The sequence below is a fragment of the Myotis myotis genome, unplaced genomic scaffold (assembly GCF_014108235.1).
Source record: "Myotis myotis isolate mMyoMyo1 unplaced genomic scaffold, mMyoMyo1.p scaffold_m19_p_13, whole genome shotgun sequence".
Classification (NCBI taxonomy): Eukaryota; Metazoa; Chordata; class Mammalia; order Chiroptera; family Vespertilionidae; genus Myotis; species Myotis myotis.
Genome location: NW_023416317.1, coordinates 58,133,034 through 58,146,208, shown reverse-complemented (window position 1 = coordinate 58,146,208; position 13,175 = coordinate 58,133,034). Strand labels below are relative to the sequence as shown.

Below are 13,175 nucleotides of genomic sequence, written 5' to 3'. Positions count from 1 at the left end.
GAGGGGGGTCATGTGTTTAATGTGAGTAGCAAATTTTTATGCAGGTGATTCCCTGAACGTGGTGGAAGTGTTCGACCCCCTCGCCAATCGCTGGGAGAAGTGCCATCCCATGACGACCGCCCGCAGCCGCGTCGGCGTGGCTGTGGTGAACGGGCTGCTCTACGCCATCGGGGGCTACGACGGCCAGCTGCGGCTGAGCACCGTGGAGGTCTACAACCCAGAGACGGACACGTGGGCCCGGGCGGCGAGCATGAACAGCAAGAGAAGGTACCCGCAGGCACGCACGCGGCATCGGGGTGCCGTGCTGGGCGAGCAGGGGCACGTGGCAGCATGCACCGCGAGCGCAGGCGGTCACTTCCCGCAGCCAGGCCAGCCCGCGGCTCCTCCAGTGGGAGCGGCCCGTCTGCCTCGTCCCCGGTCCTCCGAGGGTCTCGGGGGGAGGAGGCACCGACAGGCGGGGGCTGTGTTGTTACTTAGCGCCAGGTGAGGCCTGAGGACCTGCTGTGAAGACGGGCTGGACCGGACGCTGGGAGAGGTCAGGGGAGGGGGCGGAGGGGACTCGCAGGACAAGGAGTGATAAGAGGAAATCCGAGGTGTTGCCTTTTCCCTTTCTTTCCCCAGGGCCCGGCCAGGCCTGTGCTTTCACTGCCCGGGGAGCATGTGAACACAGCCATGCTGTCCACCTCAGGGCCACCCCAGGCACGAGTGCGGAGGGCTGGGGAGGTAGACAAGCTCGCCGTCTCTCACATCCTCCGCCGCCCGCCCGCCCACCTTTCCTGCACAAGCAGCGGGACTCAGGCAGCCAGATAGTGCCGTCTCCCCTCCCGTGCCGAGGTGCCGGGCGCACCCTTCCTGCCATCCATCCGCGTGGAGTGTTTGCGGCGGGTGGGGTGGAGCTGGACACTTCTTCCCTCTCCTGCCCTCGGTGAGGCCACACGGGACCAGGGGTTTCAGATGGAACCCGATGCTTCTTCAGAGCCGAGAGGAGAGGAAAGCAGTCCCAGGCCCCACTGCTTCGCCGACCGCACACGTGTCACTTTTACATGCTGAGCTCCCTGACCTGCACCCGATTTGGGGGGCAAGTTACACGAATGCTTTTCTGAAAGCGGCAGTTTAAAAGCCTGGACCGGTTTCTCTTTAAGGGCCTAAGGCTTTGCCTCCCAGGCCGCTTTGTCCGGCCATGCCTGGGTTCTCTACTTGTAAGACGTGACCACGCCAAGATCACGTGGCTGCATGTGTGTGGGGGAGAAGGGTCAGCACGAAGTCCTTTGCCACATGAAAGTGTCACGCCACGATGCACAGGTCGCACCTCCATCGGGGTCTGTGTCAGCCGTGGCCTCGAGCCAGAGGACCTGCCTCTGTACCAGTGAGACCCGATGCACAAAGGGCCACAGCAGGTTCCTGGGAGAAAAGCTGTGTCCGCAAGGCCGCCCCCCAGGCAGTGAGCAAGCTAATGCCGTGGTGTTCTCACCATTGCCACCTCCGGCTCTGGCAGCCGTGGGTCCTGGGCAGCTCTGGGGCCTCGAGTGACTCCGCTCGGTGTCCCGGCCGTGGCTGCCTTTTTGCTTCGACTGCAGTCACTTCTCCGGTGTCTGTCGGCACCGAGCTGCCTCCCAGCTTTCAGGCCACGGGTTGGAGAGTATCTGGGAGGGAGGGGCCTGGGGTGCATTTCCACGCTGCGAGTGCCGTTATTAGCAGTGGACCCAGCTCCGTGCACCCCTTTCAGTCACAGGCTGCCTTTACGTGTCCTCGGTCGCTTCCCTGCTGACACCCCCCTCGGCCCCCTGTCCTGCCAATGGTGACAAGCTGCTTCCTGCCGCCATTCCTTCCCTCCCCCAGCCGTGCAGGCTGCTTCCGGAGCCTTCTCTCACCGACCAGCCAGCATTTCCCTGATCTCCTCATTCTCGTCTTTACCGCTGAGCTGGTAGTTCATCTCACTGGTGTGGCTCCTCCATTTCTCATATTTGTGTTGAACTTCCGTGTGGTGACTTGTGTCCCCTCTAAACAGACAGTGGCAGGTCCAGTGGGTGTGAGACCTTCCCACATCCCTGCCCAAGGCAAGTCCTCTTCCCATTCAGGCCTCTTCCCAACCGGTCCAGGCTCAGGGGCCTCATGTGGACGCTCTGATGTGCTGTGCAGTGGAGCCTGGTATTTAACGTTCCTGTTAGATGCCAGGATCTACCGAGAATCTCCTCCAGCTTCGGGTGAACACGGGAGTCGGCAGCTAGGCATTTGTCGCTTACCGAGGCTCCATGTGGAGCAGATTGCATGGTTACACCAGGTCCTGGGGTCCTGGGGTCCTTGGTGCTGGCAGAGCCGGCCCTGCGAACAGCACGGAGGAGGCGTGTCTCACTCATGGCAGCTGCTTCCGGGGGGGGGGGGGGGGGGGGGGCGGGGCGGGACAGAACCGCATAGGGCACCTGACACCTGTCCTGATGCGCAGCTGCAGGAGCTGTTCCCTCTCCCACTGCAGCAGGTCAGGGCCCTGCAGGGCCGTGTGTGCACTGAAAACACGCTTGTCGAACCTGACAGCGAGTTGAATGGGAGGATCATGGTAACACCAAACACGCCAAGGCCTGTATGTATAGGCACCTCACACAACACTGTCGGGCTCCCTGAGGAAGCGTGAGGCCGGAGAGGCATTCTTGCTGAGGGATCGGGTGGCTTTTGAGGAGGAGAGCAAGGAATCGGACCAGGACCTTACAGGCCAGTCAGAGCAGGAGCACAGCCAGCGGCAGGAGGGGCATGTGAGACGATCAGGCCTGCGGAGTGAGGAGGGCAGGAAACCGCAGTCGGGATGAGAGGGGGGAGCCCAGGGCAGCATCCTCCCTCAGCTCCCAGCTTGACTTGCCCTGTCCTGGGTTTAGGGTGCTCTCGAGGAGGGTTGGTGGTTGGGTTTATTTATGTCTGGGGCGCAGGAAGGCGGCCGGACGCTGAGGCCCCCTGGGCTGACTGTCTTTCAGCGCCATGGGGACGGTCGTGCTGGACGGGCAGATCTACGTCTGTGGGGGCTACGACGGCAACTCTTCCCTCAACTCTGTGGAGACCTACTCACCTGAGACGGACAAGTAAGGACCCGCCCCGGCACCTGGGCTGGCTGAACCTGGGGCAAACGGTTAGAACTGACGTTGAAGTCAGGCTGCTCAGAGCGGAGCTGCCCTGCCTGTAGCCCTGCAGCGCCTGCGGCCTGTAGGCCCTTAGTGACCTCTGCTTAATGAGGGAGGGAGGGAAAAAGACTCTGGAGACAGCCCGCTCAGCCATGACGGTGGAAATGCCGGCGAGGACGAGGGGCGGCAGGCGGCACTCCTGAAGGGGCGGGTGATGCGGGGAATGTCAGGGCGACGTGGTCAGCTGAGCTGGAAACATGGTGTCTATTCACCTCATTCATGTAACTCCGGGCCCATCTTGTGCAATTATCAGCCCCAATTTTTTCATTTCGGTATTTGAATTTTCTCATGTTATGTAACAACATCAGCATGTTAGTAGGATGGATTCATCGGTGCTTTTAAGCCAGCGGTTCTCAACCTGTGGGTCGCGACCCCTTTGGGGATCGAACGACCTTTTCACAGGGGTCACCTAAGACCATCGGAAAACACATATATAATTACATATTGTTTTTGTGATTAATCGCCATGCTTTAATTATGTTCCATTTGTAACAATGAAATTGGGGGTCACCACAACATGAGGAACTGTATTAAAGGGTCGCGGCATTGGGAAGGTTGAGAACCACTGTTTTAAGCCAGTACCTCATTCATTTAATCTGTTACATATCGGAGCAAGCAGGGCATCTAAGCCTGTTACGTAGCACCGTCTGCTGGGTCCACCGTCGTCCACTCGGGGCCTTGGCTGCCGTCCTGGGCGCAGCGTGGGGAAGGCCTTCCGCCCCTCGGGCGGGGGAGAGGCGGGCCGAGCCATGGCGGGTCTGGGGGTGCTCAGGAGACAGGGAGGCGGCAGGAAGGGGTCTCAGGGGTTAGCCTGCCTGTGGGGCAGGGCAAGGAGGCGGCGAGGAGACCAGGACCACGTGGGGAGGAGCCACACCAGGCAGCGTGGACTCTGCCTCGAGGAAGCAGCGGGAGCCCCTGGGCGTGCTGCTCAGGGTCCCAGGGGGAGAGGCCTGCGGCCAGGCCCCTGTAAGGGGGCTGCTGCGGTGGTTGGGGGGGAGAGGGGGGCTCGGATCCAGGGGGTGGGGACAAGCAGGCCCAGGAGCAAACCAGCCGGGAATTGGTTGCCACAGGAACAGGGATGCGGGAGAAGAGGCCATAAAGCTGCTGTTCCCCAGGACAGCCACTAGGGGGCGGCGCCCATGGGAAAGACCTGGGAGTGCGGGAGGAGCGGCCTTGGGGGAGGCTGGTCCGGGGCCTGATACTGTGAGCGCCTCAAGGGTCAGAGACAGCTGGGGGCTCAGGCCGGGGGCGGCCTCGCGGGGAAGGTGGGCGCCGGGGCGGGGGGAGCACAGCGCAGAGCCCGAGCCTTCTAAGGCCCCTGGGGGGCAGGGGCCCCGATCTCACAGCACCCCTCCTGCTTTGGCTCTTCCTGAAGGTGGACAGTGGTGACCCCGATGAGCTCCAGTCGCAGTGCTGCCGGGGTCACGGTCTTCGAGGGCAGGATATACGTGTCCGGCGGCCACGACGGCCTGCAGATCTTCAACAGCGTGAGTCTGGGCTCCTGGGCTGGGCCCTTGCTCCATCCTTGAGAGCGACTGGGAAAGGCAGTTCCCTGGGAACAGACTAGCCTTCCCGCTGCCGGAGAGGCGTCGCCTAGTGGGGTTTCGGGCCACCCACGGCCGCCCTCACGTCCTGAGCACGGGAGGCAGAGTGCGCCCCCTTCAGTCTCCGTGGAGACCCACATGCGACTGCTGAGAGCGCTGCCCCAAGGAGGTGGGCTACAGGCAGCGCGGCCTTGCAGGCAGCTGTGTGCTTCGGCCCAATTTGTTGGAAATAAAACCTCAGCAGCCGTTCGCTGGTGGTTGGTTCCGAGGGCCCCTCAGTGCCGGCCGGGTTCTGGGGACCCGCTGCATCCGCTGTCACTCCCCGCAGAGCAGCCCTAAATGCAGACGGAAGGTCGGTCTGGGCCAGTGATGGCGAACCTTGTGAGCTCGGCGTGTCAGCATTTTGAAAAACCCTAACTTCACTCTGGTGCCGTGTCACATACAGAATTTTTTTGATATTTGCAACCATAGTAAAACAAAGACTTATATTTTTGACATTTATTTTATATATTTAAGTGCCATTTAACAGAAAAATCAACCAAAGGAATGAGTTCGCGTGTCACCTCCGACACGCGTGTCATAGGTTCGCCATGACTGGTCTAGGCTCTGCCCCGTCCCTGAAAACCCAGGGGCAGGGGTGCCACTGAGGAGACGGCGTCAGAGCCAGGCACGCGCTGCAGGGCTCTCCGTCCCTGCCCCCCCAAACCCCCCGAGTCTGACGCCACGTGGGCCTCGGCTGACCGCCGTGCCGCTCTCCCTGCTGCAGGTGGAGCACTACAACCACCACACGGCCACCTGGCACCCCGTGGCCGGCATGCTCAACAAGCGCTGCCGGCACGGGGCCGCCTCCCTGGGGAGCAAGATGTTCGTCTGCGGCGGCTACGACGGCTCCGGCTTCCTCAGCAGCGCCGAGGTGTACAGCGCCGCGGCCGACCAGTGGTGCCTCCTCGTCCCCATGCTCACGCGCCGCAGCCGCGTCTCCCTGGTGGCCAGCTGCGGGCGCCTCTACGCCGTGGGGGGCTATGACGGACAGTCGAACCTCAGCTCCGTGGAGATGTTCGACCCGGAGACGGGCTGCTGGGCCTTCACGGCCCCCATGGCGTGCCACGAGGGCGGGGTCGGGGTGGGCTGCATTCCTGTCCTCGCTGTCTAAGGCACAGGGGGGCGTGGTGGGGTCGGGGACAGGTACCAGCGTGGGCACTTCCTTCCAGGGGGGCATCCCGCCGGAGAGGGGGACCAGCAGGCTCAGGGGAGCCGAGGGGCGGTTCCCGGGTGCGCAGTCCTCCCTCGCGTGCCGCCCTTGTGCCCTCCAAGCCCAGGGCACCAAGACACACAGCCTGGCAGGTGCCTCTGGGCCTCACAGCTGGTGCCAGCGGCTGCTTGTGGTCACACGCCCAGGCCCGTCCAAGCCCAGCTCCGAGCCACCCTGGCTGGAGGCTCCATCTGACACTCGCCTGCTGTTCTCCAGCCACAGAGCGGCCAGTCTGACGGGCAGCCGCAGTGACCACGCCTTGGAAGCGGGTGTGGCTGGGAGAGGACGACACCTGTGGAGACGCCGCGTAGGCCGGGGGCTCGCGCCAGGCACCTCCTTCCATCCGGGGCAGAGGCCTTGTCCTGCTCCCGGGAGAGCAGGGTGCACAGAAGCTCTCCTGTCTGCTGTTGGGGTCTCAGTGAGGTCTCTTTCATCTTATTCGGGAGAAACAGAAGGAAAAAAAGATACTTGAAAGAAGCTGAAGGAAATTTAAAGAAACACTTGAAAGAAACTGGAAAGAAAAATACCTTTTTTTTAAGTAAACATTTTTTGCAAGAAGAAAATGTTAAAAAAAAAAAAGAGACACTAAAAGGAAATCGTGTTTAAACAGAAAACCACCCACCATGTAGAGGGTGGTGCCCGCTCCCACATCTGGGCCCGGTCCTGAGCCTCGCACAGCACGGGGGTTCCCTCTGGCCCCGCGTGTTGAATCCGCGCACGACGGGCCCTGCAGCAAGGTGCTCCTCGGTCGTCTTCACACCCATCGTCAGAGGACTCTTCCTCGCAGGCTTAGTGAGTCGGCTGACCTGCCGCAGCTCCTGCAGGGGGAGCGCCCAGCTGGTTGCTGGAGGCTCCCGGTGCCCCTGTGGTCGCCCACGGCCACCCTGGCTCACTCGCACTCCCCTCCCCACCTTTCATTCCTTCCGTATTCGACCAGCAGGAAGCAGTCGGTCTGGCCAGACTCTCGCTGCCCGTCTGTCGTTCTTGCTAGAGGCTGGTGGTGAAGCCTGTGGGGCTCTGCCTGCCTCTGGAGCCGGCCGAGGACTCGGTCTGGTGGCCTTGCCCGCCCTGCCCGTCCGCTGCTGCTGCGCCCTCGGCAGCCTGACCCGCAGAGGACCTCGACTTGCACGCAGAGCCGGCTTTCCCAAGTGAAGAGTCAAGGCCGGAGGACTCCTGCCGCTGCAAAGAACAAGCTTTATAGTCCTTCCCCCGATTGAGCAAAGGGCTCTGGAGGACACTGCTCCCTCCCTCCTCCCTGATGGGACCTCAGGGGCACACAGGAGGCCCCTGGGTCACCAGCGCGGGGCAGGGGGCCGTCCTTCAGCTGCTGCCGCCAGAGCTGGTGTTCTGCCTGCTGCCAGTATTGAGTGCAGGACGGGCCTCGGGTCCCCGGAGGCTGGGAGCCTGGCGGGGAGCAGTGTGGGGCCGGAGTCGTCTTCCGCCCGCGAGGTTCGCAGGGTGAGCCGTCGCCAGGTGTCCGGAGGGAATACCCTGTGCCTGCCACTTGGGCGCTGGGCCTCTGGGACAAGCACTTGAACATGATTTTTGAACGACAACAATCGATAAGGCTGAGCTGAGCCCTGGAGCAGCTCTGACATTCCCCGCCCTCTCATTGGCCCTGAGGTGGCCGCGGGGAGGCGGGTCCGCATTCCTGGTGGAGAGGGGTGTGTGTTGCGTGTCTGATTCTCATCAGCCCCTTCTTCTGTGAACTTGAAGTAGCACTGACAAGCCTGATGGTGACGGCGCTAAGAACCGGTCAGTGGGCCAAGGCGGGGGCCTGGCCGGTCCTTAGGAGGCTGGCCCGGAGGCTGCCACTGGGGGTGGCTCATTTCCCGAGACCTGCTGCCCTTGTAGGGCCTTCCCGCGTCCCTCCCGCCTCCCCGGCAACATTGCACTGCTGACTGAGAGCGCTTCCCGGGAGAGGGAGCCAGGCCTGGACCCGGCTCAGCACAGGTGCACACCCACCGGTAGTTTTACACTCTGAGCCCCTCAGTCCAAGGGCATGTTTGCCAGCAGCTGGTCTGCCCTGTGCTGCCGGCGCCGTCTCAGCAGCACGGTGAGAAGAGCCGTCACCTCAGAGACGTGCAGGGGGTTTCCCAGCTGGACAGCTGTGCTCAGGGCCTCGGGGCGCGCCCAGCCCGGAGCAGAGGGCTGTGACCTGTGTCCTGGGCATTTCCCCTGAAAGCACGTGTTTTATCTGCGATCAAAGCCGAGATGGGAGCTGAAGACCAGCCTTTGACTTGGCCACAAAGGTGGGAGCAGGGAGAGATTCTCCTCCTCCCGCCCCCCAATTTACTGTTTCCCAGAAATCTCACTTCCTTTTATTTATAGAGCGCATGTGTTAAGAAACCAAAGAGAAATAAAGAGCACACTTCTATCGCCTTGCCCTCTCCTGATTCATTTTTTAAATACTGTTAGAAGCAAATCATGTTTTTATTGTGATTCATTGAAAAACACAGAACAAAGTAAAAATATGCTGTGAAAATAAGGAAACAGCCAGATACAGCAAAAGCAGTCTTTGGAAAGACGCGTGCATTTTATACGAATGGGTTTTGGTGAAAAACATGCGGAAGACGACCCGGCCTGTTGCCTGCGTGCTCCTGTCCAGGTCACCGCTTCTCTCGGATCGCCCGCCCCTCGCTGCCATCGGACTCCGAGCCCCATGGCCTGTGGCCGCTGACCCCGGGCCAGGCCTCCCGCTCCCGGTTCCCGCTCTAGGCCAGAGGCGCGCGGCTGTGGTGCACGTAGTCAGTGGAACATTCGTTCGTTTATTTTTGTAATTGAATTCGGTGAGGTGACATTGGTTACTAAAGCTGTATGGGTTTCAGGGGGCACTGCATCGTGGGTTTTCCCCACAAGTCGGCGTCGGGTCGGGCTCGCCCTCTGCGTGGTGACAGACGGCAGCGATCCGTGTTCGAGTTTGGAAGGGGATGCCCGTCCCACACACGCCCCACCAGCACGTGCTCACACATGAACACGTGCTGACGCCCACGTGGCCGCCTCGGGGGGGCCCACGGAGAGGGCAGCTGGCATAAAGCCCCTGCGTCAGACGCCTGGCCCGGCTCACCGTCGGGCTAAGGTCACCCCCCCCCCCCCCGCCCAGGTCAAGGCCGCCTGAGGGGACAGTCCCGGCCCCGCACCGGGTGTCGTCTGCGGCCGGGGCCCGGGGTGGGCTTTGGCAGCGAGGTGATGAGCAGACCCCGTGTGCAGATCACGGAAGAGGCAGCAGGTCCTCCTCGGGCTCCGAGCTGTGGGGAAGGTCACGGCCCCGCAGGTAGGGACGCCCTTTCCGGGGAGCGACACCCCATCGCGGGAGCGGCTGCTGCGCTTCGGCTCCCTTCTTGCTGGGCCCTGGCCTCCCCCCTCGCTGGCACGGAGCCCACTCTTCCCCCCGCGGCGCACACGCGGCTTTTACTGCCGCTCAGATAGCGAACATCACACGCCCAGCAGGTGCGAGGGACCTGGACGCTGCTGGCGTCTCTCGGCTCCACGCCCAGTTTCCTGAGAGGTTTTCTCCGTAAGGAGCTCAGGTGCGTCAGTGGCCAAGGCCAAGCCGGGCCGAGGCTGGTGAGAGCCGAGCCGAGGGCGCCAGTCAGGGCGGGGGCGCCGGTCGGGGCAGGGGTGCCGGTCGGGGCCGGGGTGAGGCGGTTGCCCTGGGATGGACGGAGGGAAGCTGCTGAGTGTGTGACACCCTTTGGACGTTGCAGGAGGGCCCAGGAGGCGTCTGATACATAAAGTCGGGGTCGGGAAGAGGTGCTGCCTGGAGCTCTGATGAGGGGGAGGCATAAAGGAACTAAAGGCGGCCGATGACTGCCTCCCTGGGCCTCCAGGGCCCTCACACGCCGCCTCGGCCCGCATCCCGTGTGCTCTCCATCATCCCTGTCCCGACCCCAAGGACCATGATGCGAGTGGAATCGCCCCGGGGCCTGCCTCATGGGTCTCCTCGCCCCGAGTCCAGTTGGCCCAGCTAACACTTCATTCATTCACACAGGCACTCGGTCGTCTGTCAGAAATGCTTTATTGAGCCTCTCCCCTCAGGATGGGCTGACCCCGTGGCAACGCCTGCAGATGTGAAGGGCCTGGGCGGGGGCGGGGGTGCCGGGTCCTGCAGAAGCACTGTCCTCCCAGGAGCACCTGGTCGAGAAGCCCATTCCCCCACCCTCTGTCACCAGCGCCGGCGGGCACAGCTGTGCACACACAGGGTGCGTCCGGCCAGGGCACAGCAGGTCACGCCGGCATGGTCTGAGGCTCCTGAACGCTCTGAGGAGGGAAGGACACCTGCTGGGGGCAAGCCCGGGGCTTCCTGGAGGAGGTGGCCTTGGAGCTGTGCCTTGAAGGGTGAGTAGGAGTTAGACACAGGACGGGCAGGCGTTCGAGCAGAGGGCAGCAGGTGTGCGGAAGCAGAGGCGTGTGGGGGACTGTGCAGCGAAGGGGGTGCTGTGGGCGCCGAGGGAGTGGCCGGTGGGAGGGGAGGTCATGGCTGGGATGCGGGCCTCCCCTCCTTCCCGGCCCTAGAAATTCCTCAGGATGTTGTTGATGATGTCATTCCTGGCGTTGTCATACAAGTTCCTGGCCACAGGGGGCAGCTTGGAGCGGTCGATGTCTGAAGCTGCTTCTTCGGGGGGTGGAGCCTCCGGCTGCTCCTGCGAGTCCTGCAGAAGGGACGCTGTGGTCACCGCCCATCGCCCTCACGGACTGTCACCCCCTTCCTGTCCTGCCTGGGCTCCTCTCCAGGCCGATGAAGAGACTGCGGCCCAGGCAGCCGTTGGTGATGGGGCTGGAGGTGCGCCCAGAGGGCCTGGGCAGGCCTGGGCCTCGGGACTCGCTTCCACCCTCGCTCCCCACTCACCGGCCAGGAGGCTGCACCTCCGTGGTGTCTTCCCCCCAAGTGTGGGCTGGAGAGGAGAGTCAGTTCCCAAGAGCCAGCGTCCTGCCCAGGAGGCAGGTGCGGCTCCCAGCATCCCCGGCCCCAACCACCGGTCTCGCCCCTGCCCTTGTGCCAAATGACCCGCCGTCCTCAGAATCCCTCGAGAACCAGCATGGAGGACGGCTTGATCCTGATCAACCCATTCTCCAGACGACAAAACTGAGGCCCCATGTGCCCAAGCCAGTGGCTCACCTCTTGCTGGCGCTCCGGGCCTGGGCTGCAGTCGACCAACAGGATGCGCTGACGGCTCAACCGGCCCAACCGGCCGAAGGCACTCATGCAGTTCCGCTCCTCCTGTGGGGCAGCGAGCGCAGGGGCTGGAGGCGGATCCGGGCCCAAGACACCCCCCCCCACAGCCCACCCGCCGTGTGCCTCAATCTCCCAAGCCAGAGCTGCAAGCAGAGGATGACCCAGGGCCCCCGCGGGCTAGATGCACCCCCCCCCCCCAGGTGAAGGGCGTGCTCATCGGTGACTTGGATGCCGCCCTCGAATGAGCCGATGAAATGTGTGCGGGCACGAAGGGCTGTCCGACCCTGGGGGTGGGGTTGTGGGAGATCTTGACCTAATTTTATTTTGCTTCTCCACAGTTTGTTAATTTGCTATCAGAAAATGTTGTTTTTCTAATTTCATACCTTAGGTACATTATGGTCCCACTTTATTCTTTTTCTATTTAGTCATTTTTTAAAAAAAATATATTTTTATTGATTTCAAAGAGGAAAGGAGAGAGACAGAAACATCACTGATGAGAGAGAATCATGGATCGGCTGCCTCCTGTTCGCCCCCCAGTGGGGACGGAGCCCACAACCCAGGCACATGCCCTTGACTGGAATCGAACCCGGGACCCTTCAGTCTGCAGGCCGACGCTCTATCCACTGAGCCAAACCAGCCAGGACTATTTAGTCATTTTCAGCATGTTTTGCTTTTATAATAAGGACTAATTTATAGTAAGAAAACACAAAGCAATAGGGAAAACATTTCTAAAAAGGCTCCTACAGTGAAACCTCGCGTGGCCAGGGGAGGTGGGCGGAGATGAACACAGACCCCCGCTCCCCCCCAGGCCAGTGGAGAGGAGAGGACCCCCTGCTCCTGCTGGGGTGGGGGACTCACCCCGCCGTCCCTGAAGGCGCACTGCTGGGGCGCTGGCTGCTGCTGCGGCTCTGAGAGGCACACTGTCTCCTTGATCCTGAACCTGACCAGCGTCCTCAAGGTGGAGTTCTGCAGAAGCAAGAGCAGCTCCCGGTGAGTCCCCCAGCGGACGGAGCCGAGGCACCGCGGTCAGCGCAGCCGGAGGAAGGGCTGAGCCAGGCCCGGGCTTCCCACCACGGCGAGGACCTCAGGCAGCAGCGGTGGGGGGAGCTCTCGGAGACCGTGGGCCCGGAGGGGCCACTTCCCGTCTCTGTGACCAGCAACAAGATACCAGCCTTGCCTTGGCGGTGGCCCAGTGGTTAGAGCGTGCGGGACGCAACCAGTCGATGTGGCTGTCTCGCACCGATGTCTCCCTCCCTCCCTCTCTCCTTCTCTCCCCTCGCACCCCCCACACCCCCGCTCTCTCCCTTCCACTCTCCCTGAAAAAGCAGTGGCAAACCTACCCTCAGGTGAGGATAAACAAACAACAAAAAGAACACCAGCCTTGGGGGGTGGGGGTGACAGTGGGGGGAAGGAGACATAGGAAATACTGTATGTAATACTTTAAACGAAAAAAAATAGAACACCAGCCTTGCACGCTCAGCTCCCTGCCAGGAGAGGCTGTGGGGCGGGAAGGGGACACAAAGCCCCGTGAGGCTCTGGGGAGACCAGGCCTTTTCCTGTCTGCACACTCCTTCCGGCCAGGGCCGGACCCCAGACCTCCCGGCTAGCCCACTGTCCGGCCAGAGATGGCCGCCTTTCTTCCCTTCGGGGGGAGAAACAGCACCACGTTAACCACAGCTCATGTTAACCGGCACGTGGGGCCGTGCCCGGCCGCCTCTCCCGCCGGCGCCCTCGCAGGCTGCCGCGGACACTCACCGATCTGGGTGTTGGGAGGACCTCTAGCAGGCCGAAGAGGGGCTGGCCTTGCCGCCCGGCGTTGAAGAATTGCAAGGCCTGGGCGACAATCCTCGCCTGGGGGCCCTGCCGGTGTTGGGCCTCACAGGCCATCGCCGCCAAGCCCGCCACCAGCATGAGCGCCCTCCAAGCCCCTGCCATGGTCCCTTCTCTGCCCTCGGCCACTTTCCGTCCCTTTTAGGTGCTTCTTGGGCTGCCTTGTGCAAGGGCTGCTGGTGACATCAAGGGCCTCTCCCTTCCTTT

At 62.3% G+C, this 13,175-nt stretch overlaps 2 protein-coding genes across 6 annotated transcripts in view; one reads left to right on the top strand and one right to left on the bottom strand.

Moving 5' to 3' along the window:
• The window catches only part of KLHL18 (kelch like family member 18), a 37,264-nt gene extending 28,920 nt beyond the window's left edge, over positions 1 to 8,344 (top strand). For 2 of the 4 annotated variants that reach the window (XM_036333750.1, XM_036333753.1), the window contains 4 exons: positions 30 to 267; positions 2,964 to 3,068; positions 4,542 to 4,653; positions 5,477 to 8,344. In XM_036333750.1, the coding sequence (XP_036189643.1) occupies positions 30 to 267; positions 2,964 to 3,068; positions 4,542 to 4,653; positions 5,477 to 5,863 (842 nt within the window). In that variant the 3' untranslated portion in view covers positions 5,864 to 8,344. The remainder of the gene's footprint in view (positions 1 to 29; positions 268 to 2,963; positions 3,069 to 4,541; positions 4,654 to 5,476) is intronic. The other 2 variants (XM_036333751.1, XM_036333752.1) reach the window with 2 other exon arrangements.
• Positions 8,345 to 9,959: 1,615 nt separating this feature from the next.
• Positions 9,960 to 13,175, bottom strand: LOC118668535 (15 kDa protein B-like). 2 transcript variants are annotated; one of them, XM_036333754.1, is made up of 4 exons: positions 12,894 to 13,167; positions 11,997 to 12,104; positions 11,082 to 11,183; positions 9,960 to 10,614 (listed from the first exon to the last, which is right to left on the bottom strand). In XM_036333754.1, exons 1-4 carry the CDS (start codon positions 13,071 to 13,073, stop codon positions 10,474 to 10,476), a joined length of 531 nt encoding a protein of 176 aa, XP_036189647.1. In that variant the 5' UTR covers positions 13,074 to 13,167; the 3' UTR covers positions 9,960 to 10,473. The 2 variants fall into 2 exon arrangements, with proteins under 2 accessions (XP_036189647.1, XP_036189648.1); XM_036333755.1 differs by lacking the exon at positions 11,997 to 12,104 and having other exon boundaries at positions 12,894 to 13,175.

Coding starts and splice junctions, on each gene's coding strand:
- LOC118668535 (XM_036333754.1), bottom strand. CDS start 13,073: ATGGCAGGGGCTTGGAGGGCGCTCATGCTGGTGGCGGGCTTGGCGGCG. Junction 12,105..12,893: donor TCCTCCCAACACCCAGATCG/GTGAGTGTCCGC, acceptor TTGCTTCTGCAG/AACTCCACCTTGAGGACGCT. Junction 10,615..11,081: donor GCCCGGAGCGCCAGCAAGAG/GTGAGCCACTGG, acceptor TCCCTTCTGCAG/GACTCGCAGGAGCAGCCGGA.